Below are 15,130 nucleotides of genomic sequence, written 5' to 3' on the forward strand. Positions count from 1 at the left end.
GAAGAAGCAAGCATTTCCAAGAACACATACGGTCGTATAATATGATGTTCTCATTCACATCTATTGGAGGAAAGATACAGACTACGATAAACAGAGGATCCGGTCCGTACACGTTCCTACTCCATGGACAAAACTACCATTTAATGGGTAGTTTGTTGCCAGATGAAGGATCGCGTCCCAAGTTTGCTCAACTTTATATATTTGACACGGAGAATGAAGTCAAGAATCGAATGGATGCAGTCAGGTATAAAGCACTTTCAGTTATATGTTCTTATTTTTTTTATATTACAAGAAATTTACTTTATGTTTCATTTTATCGTTGCAGATCCGGAGACAGTTCCAGCGAATTGGATCCTGAGATTGTTTCTACATTGAAGGATATGGTCGATAGCTCAAATATGCTTGCTCAGTCTTACAGAGCTGCCCGGGACAGGCTCGCACAAACAGGAATGGAAGATGTCAAATTGAGACTCATAAAGAAACGGAGTACGGATGGCCGTACTTACAATCTCCCGAACTCCAGTGAAATCGTGGGACTCATTGTTGGTGATTTTGATACCCAGAAGGGTGTTAGAGATATAGTGGTTGAGACACGGTCGAAAAAACTCCAGCGAATCAGTGAGTTGCGCCATTTATATCTTCCATTGCAGTATCCGCTAATATTTCCTTACAGCGAGGATGGTTAGAGTGATGATATACCACTGAGGGAAACATCAGTGAGCGGTACACGTATACGCAAGAAGTTAACAATGCGGCAGTACTTTGCGTATAGGATCCAGAAAAGATTTGGTGACAGCGCGGTTCTGTTGCACTCAAAAAAATTGTGCTAGCAGTTCATGGTCGACGCATTTTCAATGGTTGAATCGGAAAGACTGAAATTCATAAGATTTAACCAGGATAAGTTAAGAGTTGACATGTACAAGGGTATCGAGGAAAGTATTTTGAAGGGAGATACGGATGCTAGATCCATTGGCACGAGGGTTATTCTACCAGGCAGTTTTACCCAAGGTCCAAGATACATGTTTAACAACTTCGTCGATGCTCTTCAAATATGCAACTGGATTGGATTTCCATCGTTGTTCATCACTATAACCTGCAATCCACAGTGGCCGGAAATTCAAAGGGCGTTGAGAGGTACTAATTTGAGACCTGAAGACCGTCCCGATATTCTTGCTCGAGTTTTTAAGATGAAACTCGACAGTCTGATGTCAGATTTGAATAAGGGCAAAATATTTGGTCGCATTAGAGCATGTAAGTATCAATTTATAAGATAAAAGTATAACATAATATATATTTTAGACATTGTCTACTCTTATAATATTATAAATATTTTATTACGTCAAACATTGAATATTTTTGTATATTAATGCTAACCAAATACGTTTAAAATGTAAAATGTTCAGATGTTTGCACAATTGAGTTTCAGAAGCGCGGTCTCCCGCATGCACACATATTGATTTGGCTTCACAATGAAGACAAACCGAAGACATCAAAAGACATAGATAAAATCATATGTGCCGAAATCCCAGATAAGATAACAGACCGAAAGATGTACGATTTGGTTGAGAAGTATATGATTCACGGCCCGTGCGGTCTGGCCAATCAAAACTCTCCATGCATGAAGGACGGGATTTGCACGAAGCGATTTCCAAAGAGTTTTGTAAACCGTACTGAGGCCGATGCAAATGGTTATCCGGTGTACAGAAGAAGAGAAAATGGGAGGACCGTGGTTAAGAAGAAAACATATCTCGACAATGGTTTCGTCGTGCCTTATAACCGTACTCTACTGAAAAAGTACAGAGCACACATTAATGTTGAGTTGTGCAACCAGAATAAATCGATAAAGTATTTATTCAAGTATGTCAACAAAGGACACGATCGGGTCACGGCGGCATTTTATCAATCAAATAATCCAGGTGCAACTCCTGAATGTCGCGATGAGATAAAGATGTACTACGACTGCTGATATCTTTCGGCATGCGAGGCTGCTTGGAGGTTATTTAGCTTTGACATTCACTTTAGAGACCCACCGGTGATTAGGTTAAGCTTTCATCTTCTGGACAGTCAGTCTGTTGTGTTCACAGATAATGACTCATTAGTTGATGTGCTGAACAGACCGACTGCAAAGCAAACGATGTTCCTTGCTTGGTTCCAAGCCAATAAGCTGTACCCTGAAGCTAGAAATTTGAGGTATGGAGAGTTTCCACAGAAATTTGTCTATAAGGAAAAAGCTCGCTGTTGGATGCCGAGAAAGATAGGATTCTCGATCGGAAATGTTACCAATGTACCGCCGGGCAGGGGTGAGGACTATTACTTGAGACTGTTGTTGAACTTTCAAAGAGGTTGGACGTGTTACGATGATCTTAGGAAAGTCGAGGATCACGTCTACCCAACTTTCAAAGATGCGTGCTTTGCGCTTGGACTACTAGATGACGACAAGGAGTACATAGCTGGCATAAAGGATGCAAACGAGTGGGCCAGTGGTGACTATGTGAGACGATTATTCGTCGTACTTTTGGTCGCAAATAATATGAGCAGACTGGAACATGTGTAGGAGTGTTGCTGGAAAGAATTCACCGAGGATATTGCGTACATGCTGCAACAATGTCGTACTAATTCAGGTATGAGAATACATCTTATGTTTTTACACCGTTTACTACACACGTTTGAATTAAAACTATATATTTTTATAATCGCCACATTATGTTATTTTTTCATATTATATTATATTGAAGGTCCACCTGTGTCAGACAATACTCTGAGAAACTACGCTTTGATCGAAATAGAAAATATATTGCAAAGCAACAACAAAAGCCTGAGTAACTTTCCCCCAATGCCGATTCCAATTGGGTCGATGTCGGACGACACGGTAAATAGATTAGTTCTCGACGAGTTGGACTATGACGTTGATGCTACGCGTGAAGAACTTAAAAAATACCTTTCATCCATTACTGATGAGCAGAAAAAAGTGTTCGATGATATCATGGATGTTGTTACAAATGACATAGGTGGACTGTTTTTTCTTTATGGGCATGGAGGAACGGGAAAGACTTTCATATGGAAAACGTTATCGGCTGCTATCCGTTCAAAAGGAGAAATAGTTATAAATGTTGCTTCCAGTGGTATTGCTTCGCTTCTACTTCCAGGTGGCAGAACTGCTCATTCTAGATTTGGACTGCCAATAATTGTACATGAGAGCTCCACATGCAGCATCAAACAACAGAGCCCACAGGCAGAATTGTTGTCTATAGCAAAGCTAATCATATGGGACGAGGCACCGATGATGCACAGGTACTGTTTCGAAGCACTCGACAAAACAATGAAATCTATACTTGATTCAGATATGCCATTCGGAGGCAAGGTTGTAGTGCTTGGAGGGGACTTTCGGCAAATTCTGCCAGTTGAGTTGAAAGCATCGAGACAAGACATTGTGCATGCTACAATCAATTCATCACCGTTGTGGAGACAATGCAAGGTTATGAAGTTAAACAAGAACATGAGACTTGAGTCGTCCTCCTCTTCCGCCAATGCAGATGAAATAAGAGAATTTGCGGACTGGATATTGAGAATCGGCAATGGCGATGCTGGCGAAATAAATGACGGTGATGCCACAATTGAAATTCCCGATGACATGATGATTCGGAATTCTGCAGATCCCTTTTTGGATCTTATAGAGTTTGTCTATCCCGATCTGGTGACCAACCTTTTCACTCCCGAGTATTTCGAAGGCAGAGCAATCCTTGCACCCACTAATGAAAGTGTCGGTTTTGTGAACGATCATTTTTTGTCGATCATAACTGGAGAGGAGAAAGTCTATTTCAGCTCAGATAGTATGTGCAAGGAGGAGTTGTTATCGGATGTCAACGCAGAAATATACTCACCGGAGTTTCTCAACACCATATCATGTTCCGGAATTCCACCGCATAAGTTGACATTGAAAAGAGGTGTTCCCGTTATGCTCATAAAAAATATCGATCAGGTCAGAGGATTGTACAATGGAACAAGGCTTCAGATTATTAATATGGGAAAACACGTTCTCAACTGCAGAATCCTGTCCGGTAAACATGTTGGTGATATGGTGTTCATTCCTAGAATGACTTTGGTACCGTCCAACTCCACATTGCCTATTAAATTCCAGCAACGTCAGTTTCCGTTAATGGTATCATTCGCAATGACAATCAATAAAAGTCAAGGACAAACTCTTTCTCACGTGGGCCTGTACTTGCCGAGACCTGTTTTCAGTCACGGACAGCTCTATGTCGCACTCTCGAGGGTTAAGAGTCGAAGTGGCATAAAGATTTTGATTAACTCGGAATCTGGTGATACGACCAACGTTACAAATAATGTTGTATACAATGAAGTTTTTCAGCGTATATGAAGGTAAGTATTAAAAAATTACAATATTTATTGACGACATTTTTTATCTATTATTTTTATGTTTTGTTATTCCTCATTCGTAGGTTTATTTTAATTGTACTAGGAACTTGCTATGGACTCCGCTCGCTATATTTCATGAAGGTAATTTTTTTACAATAATTTTATGCAATTAAACAATTATATTGGTATTGTTTTGGTAACAATTTACATATTTCGTGTGACCATTTTACAACATATGCAGGTCAGTTGCATTGTATCGGATTTGTTGCATGGGCTTAGGGCGGTTGGTATCAAACAATTCAAGTTTTCAACGTTCATGTCATTATGGTTGTACAAGCTTGGGACCAACTATATATTCGCTCTTTTGTATATGGAAATCAAAACCTTCGTTATTTAGTTTTTTTCACTTATATCAACTTATTTTGAACTTACACCATACAAATTATTTTTATTTTTGAATATGTTTTACTTCTTTTTTTTACTTATTAACAATTAATATCACTATTTTGAGAAACTTTTTTATTATTCAATATTTTTTTTTACGATGAATACCCCGTGCATCGCACGGGTGTATTACTAGTTATAAAATAAAAGAATGGACAAATGGATAATATTAAGTTTAGCGAATTAATTGGATGATCCATGTTAATTGTTTTAATATTTGGGGAAATGTGCAATACCCCCCTCAAATGGAAAATATTATGAGTAAAACCCATTTGACTTTTAAGACTTTTGCCTAAACCCAAAATCCAATCTTAATTAGTGAAACCCCCTCAACAAAATATGATAAGTCGAAACTACCCTTATAAGTAGGTTTTTTAAATAATTGCAATATTTATTTTCCATAACCTCTCACGTGATTGTAGGATTACATTAATTCTCTCTTTATATCTCCATATCTCTCTGGTTCTCTCTCCTCTCGTTCTCTCAGAATTGGGGTATCATCATATATTATTACAGACACCTCTCGATTCTTTTCTCTGATCAACTAATGCAGATTTATATAATTATTGGTCGATATTTTTTTTTTACTTTTTGCGCTTACGAAACATTGATCTCTCAATGTCTGAGATTCAATTCAATCTCACACAACTTGGTGTTCCTGTCTTGGTGCAAAAAGAATTGCTACTATTTTTTGGTGTTTATATGTGAAAGAACTTTGAGGGTGAGTTTTTTTTTTCACGCTCTTTCCACAAAATATATATATATATATATATATATATATATATATATATATATATATATATATATATATATATATATATATATATATATATATATATATATATATATATTATATATATATATATATGTCTATGTATTTATTTTTCACTCACTGTGTGTGTGTGTGTGAACTCACTCTGCATCAAATTGTCTGATGTGTGTGTGTTTATTTTTCACTCTCAGTGTGTGTGTGTGTGTGAGAACTCACTCTGCATCAAATTGTCTGATGTGTGTGTATTTATTTTTTAGTCACTGTGTGTGTGTGCGCGTGTGTGTGTGTGTGAAGACTGAAGAGGATAGATATCTAGGTCACCACTTGCTAACTGTAAATGTTTATGGAATAAAATTTGATAACAGTTTGGTTGTTCACAATATGAAATAGGTAGGTAGGTAGATAATCGAAATAAAATTGTCTGTTTGAGTGTGAAAGAAGCTTATTGGGCAAACTTTGTGCTCAAGGGATTGAATTTCTCGAGTGTTTGTGCTCTGGAACAATATATATATATATATATATATATATATATATATATATATATAATATATATATATATATATATATATATATATATATATATATATATATATATATATATATATAGACTAGGAGTGTAGTCACATCGGAGTCACATTGGAGTCACATTGAATGCACAGTTATTGAATAAATATAGACTTAATATGACTACAGTCAAGGTTAATTGATATATTTTTTTTCTCGAATTAATTGTCGAACAACAGACTAATTGGAGATAATCAACTATGTAGTCATATATAGTCATATGTAGCCATACATAGTCATATATAAAATTTGTAGGTTTTTATTCTAATTTACAATGATGTTGTTGGTTGTTTTTAGTTGAAAAATTGATACATGTGATTTTTTCGATGTATTTGTGTGGCTACAAGTTGACTTGTAATAACAAAATTCAAAATTATGATTTTTTTTGTGTGGATGTTGATTGAATTTTTTTGTAAATAATAGGCGATCTTCGTTTTTTTTAATGTAATTCGGTAAACATGACTGTACTACACCATATAATCAGGTATTTAACGTTGAAAATGCAAAAACAGGCAAAATAAAGAAAGAATATGACTACAGTTGATATAGTCACATACAGTCATATTAGGCAATAGTCATATTCAACTATAGTCATATTCAGCGTAGTAAATTTGTCGGGGAAATTTCAATTTTTCGTTTAAAAAGAATTTAAGAAAATATTAAAAAAATATTAAAACAAATAAATAATAAAAAAAATATAAAATAAAAAATAAAAAATAGGGAATCTTCGTTGTTTTATATGATTTGGTTATTTATATGATTTGGTAAACATGACTATGCCATATAATCGGAACTTTTAAGTTCAAAATGTAAAAAACAACAATACAAAGAAAGAATATGACTACAGTTTATAGTCACATATAGTCATATTCAACCATAGTCATATTCGGCGTTGCAAACCTGTCGAGAGAAAAATTTCAATTTTTTGTTTAAAAAAAGTTTAAAAAAAAATTAAAATAATATTTTTATTAAAAAATATTAAAATTAAAAATAAATTCAAAATGACTAAATAAATTCCAAAAATAATATAAAAATAAAAAATAAAAATAATAAAATCCGAGTATTTTTTTTATTTTATTTTTTTGATTTCGTAGCAATTTTTTAGGAATTTGGAACAGATTTTTAGGAATTAAATTATTATGGAAAGAGAGAAAAAAGGAATAATTGAGATAAATTAGGGAAAATATATAATTAAGCCTAATTAGCAGGATTAGGTGCCTCATTAATAGGGATTTCGAAATTACTGGATAATTAAAAAAAAAACGTGATACACTACTAGAGGGGTAAGATTGGAAATAAATATTCTAGGGGGTTTTCATAAAGAAAGAATTATGGTATGGACATATCACTAGTTTTTATCTAAATGAGGGGTGTATTGCTAATGACCCCTTAATATTTAATGCACTAAAGATTCAGCAGTAGTTGATTCAATGATAAGCTAGTATGGGCATTTTTAATACATTTAAAATTAACATCATTATACATCATTTCAATAATATATTTTAATAATTTTAAAATCACGAGACATACCAAAAAAACATCATCATACATATATCTCATAAAATAAAATAAAAGAAAAAGAAAAAGAAAAAATGTAATGTAGTTAGAGGTGTCGGAGTGCAATTTTGGAATTCCACAAATTCCGATCAAAAAATATCCGAATTTAAACCATACATTTTTTGCACGGAATTGGAATTTTAAATAAAACTACCAAAATTTCGATTCCGACGACTTTAGTTACAATTATTTTTATTGTTTTTCGAAATATATAATATAATTTTCTGATTTATTTTTGTAATTCCATAATATAATGTATGTTATATTTTATATGAAAATTTTGAATAAGGGTCAAATAAACTAAAAACCTTGAAAAAAAAAATTAGCTTCAGAACTATCTGTTGCATTTTTTCTTATATCAAAAACCATGTGTTGTATATTGTTTTTTTTAGGGTAAATTACCCCCATATCCCTGAGGTATGCTTAAATAACTTTATGGTCCTTGTGGTATCGATAATTACACTCCCCCCCTTGAAACATAGTTATAAACTCTAATGGGATAATGCATTGGATACGTTATTACGATATAGTTCTAACGGACTATTTGGTTTCAGGAAGTGGTGGAGACAACAAATAGTTATGAGTGACTTAATAAATGTTGGGGGAGCTATGTCACCCCATAACTCTATTGTTATCTCCACCACTAGCTAAAAGTAATAGTCCGTTATATCCCTATCGGAATAATGTATCCAATGCCTTATCCCATTAGAGTTTCTAACTACGTTTCAGGGGTGAATGTAATTATCGATACCATAAGGACCTTAAAATTATTTAAGCATACCTGAGGGGTGTGGTTGTAATTTACCCTTTTTTTTTAGTGTTTTTATGCAAAGTCCCTGACCAACCATTTTTATTATTCTAGGTTCAAGGGTTATATCTCTTTCGCCAATTTTATCCCTTAAATATGTATTATAAATAAATGCGAAATAATGTATTAAAACCAATTACTAATTGTAACCCCAAATTAACTTCAACTTAATCAATTTTGACCACAAAAATCCAATTTCGACCTTTTCTTTTTTTGAATATATTTTTTCTCAATTTTTGTTTCTGGTGCCGGTTTCCGGCGTTAACTTTTTTAATATTTTTTTCCCTAAATTGTTTCCCTTTTTTTTACGCTTGCCGCTGAACAGGACCGTAGTTGTACTATCAATAACAGTAATTATACTGTCGGTGACAGTAGTTGTTCTGTCGTTGATAGTACAATTACTGTCAACCACAACAATATTATTATTTTATTGGGTTTTTTTGTTTGATTTTTCGGCAAGTCAACGTAATTATATTACTGTCGTTGGCTGTAAAATTAACACAATAATATTACTGACAACCACATAAATATAATTTTTTTGGTTTTTTGTTTTGTTTGAGTTGTAGACAGATTAACTTAATAATATTATTGTCTACTATTGTAATATAACTGTAAACACAATAATATTACTATGGTTGACGGTAATATTACTGTTGTTACAGTAATATTACTGTGGATGACAATAATATTACTCTCAACCACATCAATATTAATTATTTTGGCTTTTTATTATGTTTACTTATGTTGAACGAACAACATATTAATATTACTCTATTACACAATATTAGTGATTTTTGTTGTGTAAATATTACTGTGCAACAGAGTAACAGTAATATAGTTAATATGACTATCAACGACAACAATATTACTATTTAAACAAGCAAAAATATATTGAAGAAAAAAATCAAATAAAAAAACAACAAAAAAAAAAAAGTCAACACCGCCGGAGACCGGCGTTAACCGCCGGAGACCGGCGTTAACCGCCGGCAGAAAGAAGAAAAATAACAATAAAACGAAAAAGAAAAAAAATCGAAAGAGTCAACGCCGAAAACCGGCGAAAAAAGGAGGAGAAAAAAAAAATAGTCAACGGCGGCGACGAACGAAATTGTACTCAAAATTGAATAATTTGAGAAATTTGGGTCAAATTGAGGTTAAATTAAATAAAAATGATGAAATTAGAACATATTAAAATGTGAGGGGTATTTTAGTCTTTTACAGACCTCTGGACAATGTCTTGACTTTGGACCCCTTAGTAAATAAGTATTCATTGATGAACTTATTTGAAATGGACCTTTATTTTGTAGTATTTTGACATTGGTTACCCTTTATGCTAGTTTTACTATGGGCTCCAATGAAATTTTTGTTGATCAAGGTATTTTAATTTATATAATCCTAAAACAATAAAAAAAATAAAAAAAGAAGAAAAAAAAAAAAAGAAAAGAAAAAAGGATGACAGAAAAACACGACTTTCAGTAATGTTCCACGAGGGTGCAAGAGAAGCGCACCTGGGTGGTTGAATGAAGCTTTCTCTGTAGACAGGCACCTCGGTGCCGGGATTAGCGCATCTGAGAAACCTGAATCTCTGTACTGTGGCACCATTGTGGTGTTTGCTTAAAAAAAAAAAAAAAAGTTTGTACAAAACAGAGACAGAGCCGTTTCCTTCTTGTTTTATGTTTTCTTGTCTTTGCTTTCTTTTCACTAAAAATAAAGCAAAGCTAGTGTTTGTTCATATTCGCAACCAGCAGAAAAATGAATCCTCTTCTACAAACTCCACTCCGAATACTAGGGCAGAAATTCGCAAGTCAAGCTGCGAAGCAGTTCTCTGCAGTTTGGAATATTGATAAATCGACAATGGAGCTGCAAAGAAAGATTGAGAAGATAAGAGCTATGTTGGATAGCATGGAAGAAATTAGATGGACTTCCTCTAACGAAAAGGCATGGAAGGTTTTACTGGAATTTGCGGTTTCAGTCGTGTACTCTACCGACGATTTGCTCGATGGAATTTATTTGGATGTTCTAAAATACAGAGCCAAGCTCTCTGAAAATTCCTCCAATGAAGGAGAAACGGAGGTAAGAAACATGCTTCTTTCGACTTTCGATTCAAAGTTGGCCACTAAAGTAGCAAATCGAGTGAAGAAGTTGGAAAAAATTGAAAGAAATATTGAGTCGCTTTACAATAATGAGAGGTCCAAGAAGGTTTTAGAATCTAGGCCTTACAGTTCTGTGGTGGACAAGATGCGTGTGGTTGGACGAGACATAGAAATTAAACATATTGTTGATACATTGTTGGCCGACGAGGGAGATGATGTTTCTGTCATACCTATTGTGGGTATGGCCGGAATTGGAAAGACAACTGTAGCACAAATTGCTTACGGTGATGATGTTAGACTTGGTGATAAATTTGATTTGAAGATGTGGACCTCTGTGGGTATAAATTTTGATATCATCAGCATCACAAGGTCTATAATAGAGTCTGCCTTAGGAGAAAGATGTGAGTTATCGAACATTGATTCCATTCAAATGAAACTTCAGAAATTGATTCATGGGAACAAGTTTTTATTGGTTTTGGATGATTATTGGAGTGAAAACTATGAGGACTGGGCCCAATTGTTTTCTCCGTTCATGTTCGGGTTAAAAGGAAGCAAGGTCTTGGTTACCACTCCTAGTACGGCCGTGTCCCAAATTGTCGGCACCGCCCCTTCAATCGTTTTGAAGGACTTAACCGATGAATATTGCTCACTAATTATCAAGAACCGAGTGCATATAGACGACTTACACTTGGAGCCTATTCGGATGGAAATAGCAAAAAAGTGCAAAGGGCTTCCTCTCATAGCGACGACTATTGGTACAATGCTCCGCTACAAGCGTGGTCGTACCGAGTGGGAGTACGTTTTGAGCTGCGATTTATGGCACTTGGCAGAGATTAAAAATCAAATCTTCCCGGTGTTAGCACTTGGCTATTTTCAACTTCCATTAGAGCTAAAGCATGCTTGGTTTATAGTTCATTTTTTCCGAGTTCTCACGAATTCACAATGAATGAATTGGTTTTTACTCTGGATGGCAGAAGGTTTAGTAATTCCCACGGGAAAGATGCGCCCGGAAGATGTTGCTTGCGGTTACTTCAAGAAGTTGCTATCGGCCGCTTTCTTCCGTCTCTCCATAAACCAAAATTCGAAGGGGCAAGAATCTTACAAAATCCATGATGTGATTCACAGCATGATCCGGTTTATATCCGGTGATATCTGCCTTTCCCGGGAAGTTGAACAAACAAGCAAAGAAGAATTCGTCTTCGAAGTTGAACAAACAAGCAAAGAAGAATTCGTCTTCCCAAAAGGAACCCGTCATATGTTTGTGGACCGCAAGATTGTGCATAATGTGGTGCCAAAAAACTCACACAAGAAGAACTTGCGGACTCTGATAGTGTCATCCAAAAGTAGTGACAAACCAAGGTCTCGTTTGATTTTCTTTTAGATATGAAGCACGCAAGAGTGATAGATTTGAGCAATATGGGTATTGATAATGTGCCCCATTCGATTTTTGAAATGAAGCGTCTTCGCCTTCTCAATCTTTCTGGGAATCCTTTCTATGCGTTGCCCGATTTGTTTGGGCAGCTCACCGCTTTAGAGACACTAAAGCTTGAGAAATGTGATGGACTTAAGCAGTGGCCAAAGAACATGAAGAACGTCGTTACTCTACGGCATCTTATTTTTAGTGCACGTATGCTACAAAACATGCCATTGGAGTTCGTAAATTGGTGAATCTTGAAACGTTGTCTGCGTTTATAGTGGGAAAGAGTAAAATTCATCATGGTATTCAACATCTTAAAGACATGGATATGCTAAGAGGATCCATTTGCATTGTAAATCTTGAGTATGTACTTAGTCATGATGATGCAAAGGAAGCTAGCCTACACACGAAGCCATTCCTTGACAAGATCGAATTTGTATGGAAGGCCGCAGTAAAAAATGGTGAAGAAGTTCTTGACGGTCTTTGTCCCCATAAAAATGTGAAGGAGTTGGTGATCGCAAATTATAATGGTGAAAAGTTTCCTAATTGGTTGAGCACTCTGCCCCAGCTTTCAGTTATTCACTTGATGCGTTGTACGAAGAACTCCGTCCTGAACGAATTGAGGATACTGGAAAATCTTAAATCGCTTGTCATTGAAGAGATGCCTATGTTGGACACTGTTAGTAGTCGGTTTTCCGGATTACTATGTCTGGAGTCTCTCAAGATAGTAAAGATGAAGAAAATGACTGCTTGGGGAATGTCTGTAGTTTCCGGTGAAAGTCGTTTCCCTAATCTTCGTATTCTTGAAATCAATGAGTGCCAAATGCTAAAGGAGTTGCCGTGCTTACCGATACAAAACTTGAATGTCTAACAATCGTTAATTGTCCCAAACTTCTTTCATTGCCAATTGATGGTTTGCCCAAATCTCTTAAAGAATTGGTGATCTCAGGATGTGATAAGCTCAAACATACGTGCAGCGTAGGCGAAAGGGATTATAAAAAGATTGAATGGGTTTGAGAAGATAACTATTGACGGTCAGACTCTGCATATTATCAAGTCTCCTAGCATGAAAAGCATTGTTAATCCAGATTCAGAGACCGTACTAGAGGTATTTGTACGCGAAAGACATTTGTGCTCCATTTGAATTTTTATTTGCTTTGCAATTTATGATTAGTCCAACTGGATTTGTTTATTTGTGTTTCAGATAGCCGAGAATAGCGTGTACGTGAAGGGGCATCAGTCTTAGGCTGTCATCTTTGGGACAGGTAGTCCTAACTTAACTCATGCTATTTACATTGTTGTCCAGTAATGTGATTCGACGAATGAATATTTGAGAATCATAACCCCTAAGCTTTAGATTCAAATGTGTAAAGACCAATTTGGAATGTAGGTAAGAGGTATATTCAGTAATAGACTTGCAATTTAAGTTCTATGATCGACCACTAGTTTTGGTTCCGAATTTGGTGTCGGCAATTAATGATATGATTTTGTTGCTGACAAAAAGCAAGGAGGTAATTATCATATCTTTCTATTGATTTATTTTTTAGTTTAAAATGTGAATATAGCTCATTTACCAGCATTCTTAGTTCAACCATATATGAAAAATGACACCTTTTGCTGATTAGTTTTCTTTGATAACTTGGACACAGGTTTTGAAAGCTCATTATCAGATGTTGTGGAAGTTGAGGATTTCTCTCCTACTGAACCCAGATTTTGATTTTTATGTTGTGGAAACATGAGATTTTTCATTTTTATTCACTCATATTCGGAATCTTAGCAGCTCTAGCTAGGCTCTCATATTTTTGTTGTTCTCCCGTGTTTATCGATGTGCTCGTGTGACTGTGTCAGATGTAGTTGTTAAATTACAATACCCAGTTTTCAGGTGAGAAGAAAAAAAAAAAAAAAAAAGATGATCTGCACCTCACTTTCTGTAATTTTCCACCGCGGTGCCAGTTAAGAAAGATAACGAGCCCTAGTAAGCCTCTCTCTGTAGACAGGCACCTCGGTGCCGTTTAGGCGCACCCGGATGCTTAGGTTGCAACCTAAATCTCTGTATGGTGGGCACCGCAGTGCCGTGTTATTGCACCTAGGTGCCTTAATAAATATCTTAAATTCTTTGGTTAATTATTTCTCATACTCTTATTTTGTGTAATGCGTTCCGAATAGTCTAAAAAAGCAAATAATGTTTGTTTGAAACATCATTTCAGATATTCATTTCCCGTAACTTGATTATTACATAGGGTGAGATCAGACGAAAACTACGTAATTAGTACTTTTGGAAAAAATTCAATCCTTAAGCATTTGAACTGAAAACCAAACCAATTCAAATTTCATCCTGATAAAAAAAAGAAAAAGAACACCGAAAATCAAAATTTTGCTAGAAGATTAACCACACAGAGCATGATGCTCGATCTCTGGCCGATTTTTGTGGACCCCACTCAATTCATGCTTTCGAACAATGAAAGTCCATTATGTTAAACAACTCGAGCGATTTCATCGCATTGCAAGCCCGGATATAATAGCGTTCCTAACTCTACTATCAAAAAACAACTCCCCGAGTACATTAGTCAAAACGCAAGCTCGATCATTCTCTAAAACTTAATCACCCAATGAATGGAGTAGATTTTTTCTTCAATCCTATGTTGTAATAAACATAAACGAAGTACTTGTCCGGTGAGGGTCCATTTTTGAGAGTCAAATCCCGAGGACTTGTTCGAGTGGTACATGTGCCGACCTCAGGCATGTATGCTTCCCTCTGTATTTGTTATCTCCACCACTAGCTAAAAGTAATAGTCCGTTATATCCCTATCGGAATAATGTATCCAATGCCTTATCCTATTAGAGTTTCTAACTACGTTTCAGGGGTGAATGTAATTATCGATACCATAAGGACCTTAAAATTATTTAAGCATACCTGAGGGGTGTGGTTGTAATTTTACCCTTTTTTTTTTTAGTGTTTTTATGCAAAGTCCCTGACCAACCATTTTTATTATTCTAGGTTCAAGGGTTATATCTCTTTCGCCAATTTTATCCCTTAATATGTATTATAAATAAATGCGAAATAATGTATTAAAACCAATTACTAATTGTAACCCCAAATT

At 35.3% G+C, this 15,130-nt stretch overlaps 3 protein-coding genes across 3 annotated transcripts; all 3 read left to right on the forward strand.

Moving 5' to 3' along the window:
- The first annotated feature begins 836 nt into the window (after positions 1 to 836).
- Positions 837 to 4,378, forward strand: LOC105972657 (uncharacterized). The gene is made up of 5 exons (XM_088824728.1): positions 837 to 1,251; positions 1,404 to 1,950; positions 2,065 to 2,491; positions 2,555 to 2,621; positions 2,736 to 4,378. The coding sequence occupies exons 1-5, from the start codon at positions 837 to 839 to the stop codon at positions 4,376 to 4,378; spliced, it is 3,099 nt and encodes a 1,032-aa protein (XP_088680854.1).
- Positions 4,379 to 10,271: 5,893 nt separating this feature from the next.
- LOC148767647 (putative disease resistance protein RGA3) lies at positions 10,272 to 11,558 on the forward strand. Its single transcript, XM_088824729.1, has one exon. The coding sequence runs from the start codon at positions 10,272 to 10,274 to the stop codon at positions 11,556 to 11,558; it is 1,287 nt and encodes a 428-aa protein (XP_088680855.1).
- A 21-nt stretch (positions 11,559 to 11,579) lies between these two features.
- Positions 11,580 to 13,275, forward strand: LOC148767648 (putative disease resistance protein RGA4). Its single transcript, XM_088824730.1, has 5 exons — positions 11,580 to 11,862; positions 11,994 to 12,239; positions 12,308 to 12,894; positions 13,012 to 13,137; positions 13,234 to 13,275. The coding sequence occupies exons 1-5, from the start codon at positions 11,580 to 11,582 to the stop codon at positions 13,273 to 13,275; spliced, it is 1,284 nt and encodes a 427-aa protein (XP_088680856.1).
- The last annotated feature ends 1,855 nt before the right edge of the window (positions 13,276 to 15,130 follow it).

This window comes from Erythranthe guttata, chromosome 10 (assembly GCF_056151865.1).
Source record: "Erythranthe guttata isolate IM_541 chromosome 10, IM_541, whole genome shotgun sequence".
NCBI lineage: Eukaryota > Viridiplantae > Streptophyta > Magnoliopsida > Lamiales > Phrymaceae > Erythranthe > Erythranthe guttata.

What these genes read in the sequence shown, in the direction of transcription:
- LOC148767647 (XM_088824729.1), top strand. Translation starts at nt 10,272, where the DNA reads ATGAATCCTCTTCTACAAACTCCACTCCGAATACTAGGGCAGAAATTC.
- LOC105972657 (XM_088824728.1), top strand. Translation starts at nt 837, where the DNA reads ATGGTCGACGCATTTTCAATGGTTGAATCGGAAAGACTGAAATTCATA. An exon ending in ATTTGGTCGCATTAGAGCAT is followed by an intron (nt 1,252 to 1,403) that starts GTAAGTATCAAT and finishes TAAAATGTTCAG; the next exon opens with ATGTTTGCACAATTGAGTTT. An exon ending in AGTGGGCCAGTGGTGACTAT is followed by an intron (nt 2,492 to 2,554) that starts GTGAGACGATTA and finishes GAACATGTGTAG; the next exon opens with GAGTGTTGCTGGAAAGAATT.
- LOC148767648 (XM_088824730.1), top strand. Translation starts at nt 11,580, where the DNA reads ATGGCAGAAGGTTTAGTAATTCCCACGGGAAAGATGCGCCCGGAAGAT. An exon ending in GCATCTTATTTTTAGTGCAC is followed by an intron (nt 12,240 to 12,307) that starts GTATGCTACAAA and finishes CTGCGTTTATAG; the next exon opens with TGGGAAAGAGTAAAATTCAT. An exon ending in TACCGATACAAAACTTGAAT is followed by an intron (nt 12,895 to 13,011) that starts GTCTAACAATCG and finishes CGTGCAGCGTAG; the next exon opens with GCGAAAGGGATTATAAAAAG.